This window comes from Eptatretus burgeri, chromosome 7 (assembly GCF_056783735.1).
Source record: "Eptatretus burgeri isolate ZD-2024b chromosome 7, Ebu_testis_v1, whole genome shotgun sequence".
NCBI classification, from domain to species: Eukaryota; Metazoa; Chordata; class Myxini; order Myxiniformes; family Myxinidae; genus Eptatretus; species Eptatretus burgeri.
The window spans coordinates 62,273,411-62,281,465 of NC_140967.1; the positions used below are offsets into that span (position 1 = coordinate 62,273,411).

Below are 8,055 nucleotides of genomic sequence, written 5' to 3' on the forward strand. Positions count from 1 at the left end.
TTTGTTTAAGTGATTCTTCACCATTGAGAGATGGGACCAAAAACTATGTATAGCATGATATTTCAAAAAGTTGTGGACAAAACTTGGTGGATGAGTTGGTTAGGTGACAAGAACAAGCCAATTCGATTTTTAGTTCAGGTCCGGATCGAGATCCAGCCTACCAGTGGGATACAAAACGTAAACTCTTCAGCCTGGCAGAGGTGTGCTCTCCCAAGTGCCCTTCAAGTTCAATTCTGAATTCCACTTGCTGGTTTCATCATTACTGAGATGTCGCTGAAGCCTTACGGCAGGAATTTCTAATTTTACAAGGTGCCGGCGATAACTTGTCGACTATACATCAAAGACCAAAGGATATTTAATGTCCTTCCGATGAACGATGTATCGCCATCAATGTGAAATGCCAGAGGGACAGTTTGTAGCTCGGTCAAGATTCGAACCCAGGCGAGACAACTCAGGTGAGTGCACATACTCTAGTCTAGACTCTCCTGCCAGCCCCATGTGGCGTATCTATGACAACCGATTACAAGTGTCTTGGCATTGTGACGTCATAAACGTTTGTTGTTGAAGTTGGGCAGCATTTGTCAGAGTGTGCGCACCTGAAATTAAGGTCTTCTAAGACCTGAATTCTAATCATGGTTAAATTTGTACAATCAGCCATATTCCTGGCATTTATTGGGAGCTTCATTTCCATTTGTACATCGACTCCAGTCAGCAAGACAGGTTTGACCTTCATTGCTCAATAACCCTCCTCCTGTGTGCATTTCTATTTTCTATTTTCTGTCTCTGTATCTGTATCTGTCTCTGTCTCTGTCTCTCTAGATGTTTCCAGTTTTCTTCGATTTCTTGTTTCTGTACCTCTCAATGGGAATTGCCTGAGAATAACACGGAGGTGTGAGTGTGATTGATAGCCTTTCCTCTTTCCTTTGCCTAATTTTGATCGTTCCTGTGTTAAGTGGTTCGTTTGTGTTGTTACCTGTTCAAGAATTTTGTTTTTCATGAAATGTCATGCTCACCTGTCGCTCTTTACAGCTATTCACAAGCACCTGTCAAGTACTGTTGGGTTGGGTGTTGGGTTCTCGGATATGATGATGAATGGAGTACACCGCCAGCTGTGGGTGGGGTGCGGTGGGTTGCCGGTTGGGTGCAGATGGGTCGGAACAGGCCAGGCCACCTGGGACAGGGAAAAGTTGTTTTTGTCAGCAATTTAACGACTGTGTTAAAAATGTCGATTGTTCACTTATTACAAGGATCGGAGACATTGAATGTCGTGCTGTTTTGATCAGGAGCAGGAGTCTTATTCTTCTTGCGTATGGCAGCTTAGCTGCCGGGGTAGCTATCATTTCTTAGAAGCGCAACTGTGTCGCTGATGCAGTGCCCCTCTACCAGTGCACACTGGTACTCATTTCGCTGACCTGGAAGGATGACAGGCTGAGTCAACCTCCTGGTGTATTAATTCAGCGGCCAACGGGGCTTGAACTCAGGACCCTAGGATCCCAAGCCGCCACCCTAACCACTAAACTAAACCAACACCAGCCTTCAGGAGCAGGGGTGAGGGATATTGAAGGAATGACGTGGGTGACGTGTTGGGTCTAATGATGTTGTTGCGGTCACAGTGGGATTTAGAAGCAGACGCGACCCAGGCGACCGTATGGAATGATGAGTTTGGGGTGCGCCTGGGGGGGGGGGGGGAGAGTGGGGATGTGAAAAGAGTGACAGGGTCAGGGATATTACCAGGGTGTTCGGGATTAAATAAACCTTTTCGTAATCAATTAATTAATTACTTTTTATTTATAAAGAAGCAATGGGTATATTTTCATGGTCAAAGGTAGTGTTTTCAGAGTGATGGCCATAAGCTAAACATAAGAGGGGCAGCAAAGTTTGCAATGGTAATTGAGGAGGGAATTAAGGCTTTTTAATTCCTTCCTCAATTTCGGAGACATCGAATTTTGTGTTGGTGAATGTATATCAGGAGACATCATTTTGGATGCAAATTCCCTGCTTGATGGGAGTGGAAAACCTACAAAGGAAAGAACTCAGACTGATGATGTCATTGGAAAGTCTAGGACGAGAAATAATTACAGGAAACGAAAAGTGAAGAAAAAAATTCCAGACAAATGGCAGGAGTTTAAATAACAACGAGAAGGGCACTTGGTGGAGCACATGTCTCCACCGAGTTGAATAGGTTATGTGTTGTATCTCACTGATAGACAGGATCTTGATCCGGACCTGAACCAAAATCCAATCATCTTGTTTTTGTCACCGAAACAACTCATCCCCAACTATTTGAGATATGTTATGTATCGTATTTGGCCCTCTCTCAAATGGTGAAGAATCACTTGCAAATTAAAAAAAAAAATTCTCATATCAAGTTCCTGATCTTCAACAAATCGAATTCATTCATCCTTGTCACTCACCAAACATGTGCACCAAGTTTCATCCGAATACGTCCATTACCTTTTTTTTTTCACATGCTCACAGACAGACGGGTGAAAACATCACCTCCACCCACCTTCAGTGGTGGAAGTAAAAATGAAGAAGTTGAAACTAAAGTAGATAGCAAGGAGTATGATATAGTTGCAGTCAGTGTGACCACTCCTTGGCTTTTTCACAAGATCTTGGCTTTTCGTTGTTCACCTTGGTGTGTTGGTTTTCTATAGGTTTTCTATTATCATCTCTTTTCCGAAACCTTGTGAATTCTTGCCTTTTTTCATTGGCTCACCTTGACATTTATGAAAATGAGGAGGGGTCACACTGGTTGCAGTCAGGAAGACCGTTTAATGAGGAGACATTGTAAGAGAGGACTTTAATGCTACAGGATTCCTCGATGTGCTTGGAAAGAGAAAATTTGAGGAGTTGTAACAATCTCGGTAACAGACGGTATTCTATCGAGCCAAAGTGATGATTGAGATTAGGGATTGTAAGAATTTGCAGGATGCATTTTTAAGACTACTGGTATTAGGGAATAACAGGAAAGAGGAGCTCGTGAAGAATTCCAAAAGGCCCGTGGAAAGGGAAGAGTATTGATTATGCGGGATTTTAATTTGCCAACGATAGATTGGGTCCAGGAATAGGGAAAGGGGAGAACAGATGAGGATTTATTTTGCAGATCTTGTCCAGGATTGCTTTTGAAGTCAGTTTGTAGATAAGCCCACGAGGGACAGCACAATGTTAGATCTCTTTTTAAGTAACTTAATGATCCCAACATGCTGGAAGAGGTGGAGATAGGAGAGCCTCTGTGGCCGAGTGACCATCACATAATCACATAGTGTGCACAACAACCCTGTTAAGAGTTCAGGATCATAGGGTAAGGTTGTTAGATTTTAGGAAGGCAAACTTTGAAGGTATGAGAAGAGAGTTAGGTACTATAGATTGGGAGAAGCTAACAAGAGGGCAGTATGCATCAAATAAATGGACAACCTTCAAGGAGCAAATTTGTAGGGTGCAGAATAAGGAGCAACACCGAGAATGTCTATATGACGTCACATACAACCCCACCCTTGCACATGAGCCAACAGCGACATCTAGCGTGTCTATATAAGGGAATAGAAGGAATAACTTTGCTTATCTGGGTCCTTTCTGATTATTCCAAAACAGTATTTGGTCTTTTACTTGCTTATATAACATCATGTACACCCCATTAAAAACAAGTCAACATAGCAACACCTCGTGACCTATGTAATTTCATGTACCAGTGCCACCTCGCGTGTTCATCTGAGGCCAAGTATACCCAATCCCTACAATTATTATTTTCAAACAAGAAGAATGGGCTTGGGAAGATGGATGATTTCCATCATGAGGAATTGAAGGAATGTATATTATTTATACGGAAGTCAAGCCGAAGGGAGGACCTGTTTGTTACAAGAAGACACCAAAGTGGTCCAGTTTTTCACAAACGTTATCTTTGAAGAGGTTTTTTTTATTACTTACGAAATCTAAAGATTTCGTAAGTATATTGATGCCTTCCGTTTCTGTTTGTTTGTCAATTACAAAATCTAAAGATTTCGTAAGTATATTGATGCCTTCCGTTTCTGTTTGTTTGTTAATTACAAAATCTAAAGATTTTGTAAGTATATTGATGCCTTCCGTTTCTGTTTGTTTGTTAATTACAAAATCTAAAGATTTCGTAAGTATATTGATGCCTTCCGTTTCTGTTTGTTTGTTAATTACAAAATCTAAAGATTTTGTAAGTATATTGATGACTTCCGTTTGTTTGTTTGTTTGTTTGTTTGTAGGCATGATAACTCGAGAACGGAAGAAGCTACCAATGTCAAATTACACCACGTGATTCAAGAGGGTGATGGCTATTGCTGATTAGATTTTGGTCAAAATCGGTCAAAGGTCAAGGTCACAGTGGGGTCAAACATAATTCCGTAAATTCATGTGGAGAAATGGAGTATTTTTGCTTCGCTCGACGTTACGAGTTCGTTTTAACTTCAATTTTAATTTTGTCTTCGGTTTTTGCGATCGCTTAGGATGCTTAAAACTCGGTTGTCGAAATTCTGGTAAAAAAAAAATCGGATGCTTTGGAGACGTTTTAATATTGTATAAAAAATATTTCACTCGACGCATCACCTGTCGTCCCATGATGTAGTGCGCTCGAGCAGACGCGTCGTTGAGTTACGTTAAGGTATAATATAATTGCGTGGAGAAATGGAGATTTTTGCTTCGGTCGACGTTACGATTTTTGATGGTTTGATACAGAATCATCGTAGAAACTTCTGGTTTGCGTCGCCACCTTCTCGAGAGACAGCTTTTATTAGACAAGGTCAGAGGTCAAGTTGACGATTTCGTAAGTACCAGTCTATGACTGCTTGTTTGTTTGTTTGTTTGTTTGAAGGCACGATAACTCGAGAACGGAAGAAGCTACCAATGTCAAATTAAACCACGTGATTCAGGAGGGTGATGGCTCGTGCTGATTAGATTTTGGTCAAAATCGGTCAAAGGTCAAGGTCACAGTGAGGTCAAACATCCAAAACATTCGATTTTTGATGGTTTGGTACAGAATCATCGTAGAAACTTCTAGTTTGCGTCGCTACCTTCTCTAGAGACAGCTTTTATTAGACAATGTCAGAGGGCAAGTTGACGATTTCGTAAGTACCAGTCTATGACTGCTTGTTTTTTTATTTTTTAGCTCACCTGGAACGTAGTTCCGGGGAGCTTATGGAATGGCATTGCATCCGTCCGTCTGTCCGTCCACAAACACTTTCAACTTCTTCTCTGAAACTACATATACAATTTCGATGAAACTTTATCACAATGGTCATCATCATGTATGCACCAAAGTTTGTTCATGAGATGAAAAATAAATCGGGCCTTAAAGGGGTCTATGGGGGGTTTCCCCCAAAAATAGATATTTGCTTTCTTCTCAAACTACACAAGCAATTCTGATGAAACTCGACCACAACCTTCATCACCCATATTGTACCAAAGTTTGTCCATGGCATTAACAAGATCGGGGTCTGAGGGGGTCTACGGAGGGAGTTTTACGGGGGGGGGTTGCCCCCCCCCCAAAAGAGGTATTTGCTTTCTTCTCAGAAACGACACACAGTTACGATGAAACTTGACTACAACCTTCATCACACATGATGTACCAAAATTTGTTCATGATTTCAGAAAAATTGGGGTCTAAGGGGGTGTAAGGGGAAATTGCCCCCAAAATATGTATTTCCTTTCTTCTCCAAAACTACACAAACAATTTCGATGAAACTTCACCCATGGTTAGAAAGGGGAGAGGGGATCCTTTTTACTCCAGTCCGATTTAATATATATATTCATAGTCCGATTTAATCTTCTGTACATAGGTCTGACACGAGCCCAGTATTAGTTCCCTATTGGGCCACGGTGGTTATAGCCTAAGGGGTTGCTGAGGGGGAAACACCCCCCCCCCCAAAGCCGAGGGGCTTGGCACCTCGCCTATAAACTTCCCGGGGCCCATCCCAACACAATGTTTACTGCCTTCCCCTCCACCTTCATCACCCGTGATGTACAAAAGTTTGTTCACGACATTAAAACAAAATTTGGGTCTAAAAGATGGTGGGGCAGGGGGAGGGGAGAAGGGGGGGGCTAAATATGCATATTTGCTTTCTTCTCCAAAAACACACAATTTCGATGAAACTTGACCACAACCTTTATCACCCATGATGTACCAAAGTTTATTCACGGCCTTAAAAAACAAAATCCATACGTATTTACTTTCTTCTCTCTTACATATTTAGTGGGTCATCCATACCTTCCAGTGGTTACCTGGTTATCTTATCCAGCCGCTACCAGGTGAGCACCCAGGGGGCCCCTGTGTTTCATTTCAGAAATATTGTGTCCAATATCCATGTAATTCACCAAAGTGAAAAATGCAAGTTTAATATCCAAATGGCCTGGCCATTTCTCATTATTTCTCATTCTCCCTGTAGGACCTAAAAGGCATGTAATGCACTTGTCAGAAGAAGAAGAGCCTGATGCTGGGATGATACAAAGCGTCCAAGTGCTTCGTAGTGAGGAGGTGAAGGAGGACAAAGTTCTTGTAGAGAGAGAGAAGATTATAGGATGGTGGAAAAAACTTGGAAAAGTGTTGAAGAAGTTGCAACACACAGTTGATGTAAAGCAAGAGATTCATGAAATGAACATGAAACTTTCCAAACCAGATTCAAAGCCACCTTGTCCTCAATCTGTATCTCCAATCTTGATTTTTAATCTGCCTTGGTCGAGCTACAAACCACCACAATTTCAACCGAAACCTTCATTTCCGAAACACACTTATTTGACTTTCCCTTCTAGCACCATATCAAGTGCAACACCAAAACCCAGTCCAACTACGAGCTTGCCACCAATTCAACCAGAGCTTCCAAATCTCACTGCACAAGGAAACCCTTCAAGAAAGACACCAAAATTCATTTACATTTGGCGAAAGCCATTCTCATTTAAGCCTAAACAAGTAGTCTTAAAATATCAACCGACCATGAAGAGGCCTGAACCCTCTTATGATTGGCCAAGACTTGCTGTCAGGCCAACAGCACCTGCAATGAAAAAGCCAAAGTTCATATACATCAGACCGAAAGTTGTTGCTCTAAGTGGAAATGTTGAACCTGCCATTGTTGTGAAGAAACCTTACAATGCGCCTTTCAAGCCGAGTTTTTCTTGGCTAAAACCACCAGTTGCCAGCATTCCACAACCTCATCCAGGAAGAGGGGGGATTTATGTGCCTCAATCAGAAGCACGCACTCCAAGGCCATGGATACCAACAGAAGAAATCCGAGTGCAGCCTCCACCAACAACAGCAGAAGAGCCGATCACTCAGTCCTCATATTCCGGCTTGGATAAAACAATACCAGAGAATGTGATGGACGGTATTGAAACGGTAATACGGGACACTCTGCAAGCTTTTGGAAACAAATACAATGCTATCCAGATCGCAAATGCTGTGATCGTGAGGCCAAGGAACATTCAGAAAAGCTTGTTGATCCAGATGGCAGCTGGGCATTGCCAGATCCTGATGGAGAAAAAACACAAGGTGCTACTGGATTGCACTAATAACAACAAGCGAACACTTGTATGGATCGGCTCTGGACTTTTTGAAACAGAGGAAAGTCTGACATGAACGTTCATGAAAATCAGGAACAGTGAACAAACTTCCTTGTTGAATAAATCCATTTATTTTCTAAGTAGTTGATGTAATATTCTGATTTTGTTTTTCTCCTTTGAAATTTCGATTTGAATATAGCAATGCCACACTTGGATGAGGCAATGATGATTTGAGATGTGTTTTTGAAAGCTGGCCGATGAGCACAAAGGTTGTGCGTGAAATTGGCCCAACTGTTTTCTTATCATGTGTAAAGAAATGCATATTAAAGTCATTAATGGTCACAATAGCTCCATATATTTAATACCTCTCACTATCTGCCATGACATTTCCTGGGAAAGTCACATTTCCAACCTCGCCTCAAAAGCCAGTCGCCGACTGGGAATCCTCCATCGTGCTAAGTCCTTCCTCGGCCCTCTTGAGCTCCTGACCACTTACAAAGCTTTTGTCCGTATCCTGATGGAGTACTGCTCTCCCCTCTG

The 8,055-nt window shown here is 41.9% G+C and overlaps 1 protein-coding gene across 1 annotated transcript; it reads left to right on the forward strand.

The window, feature by feature from the left end:
- Positions 1-571: 571 nt before the first annotated feature.
- LOC147023392 (uncharacterized) lies at positions 572-7,848 on the forward strand. The gene is made up of 2 exons (XM_085887124.1): positions 572-720; positions 6,408-7,848. The coding sequence occupies exons 1-2, from the start codon at positions 633-635 to the stop codon at positions 7,589-7,591; spliced, it is 1,272 nt and encodes a 423-aa protein (XP_085743250.1). The 5' UTR covers positions 572-632; the 3' UTR covers positions 7,592-7,848.
- Positions 7,849-8,055: the final 207 nt, after the last annotated feature.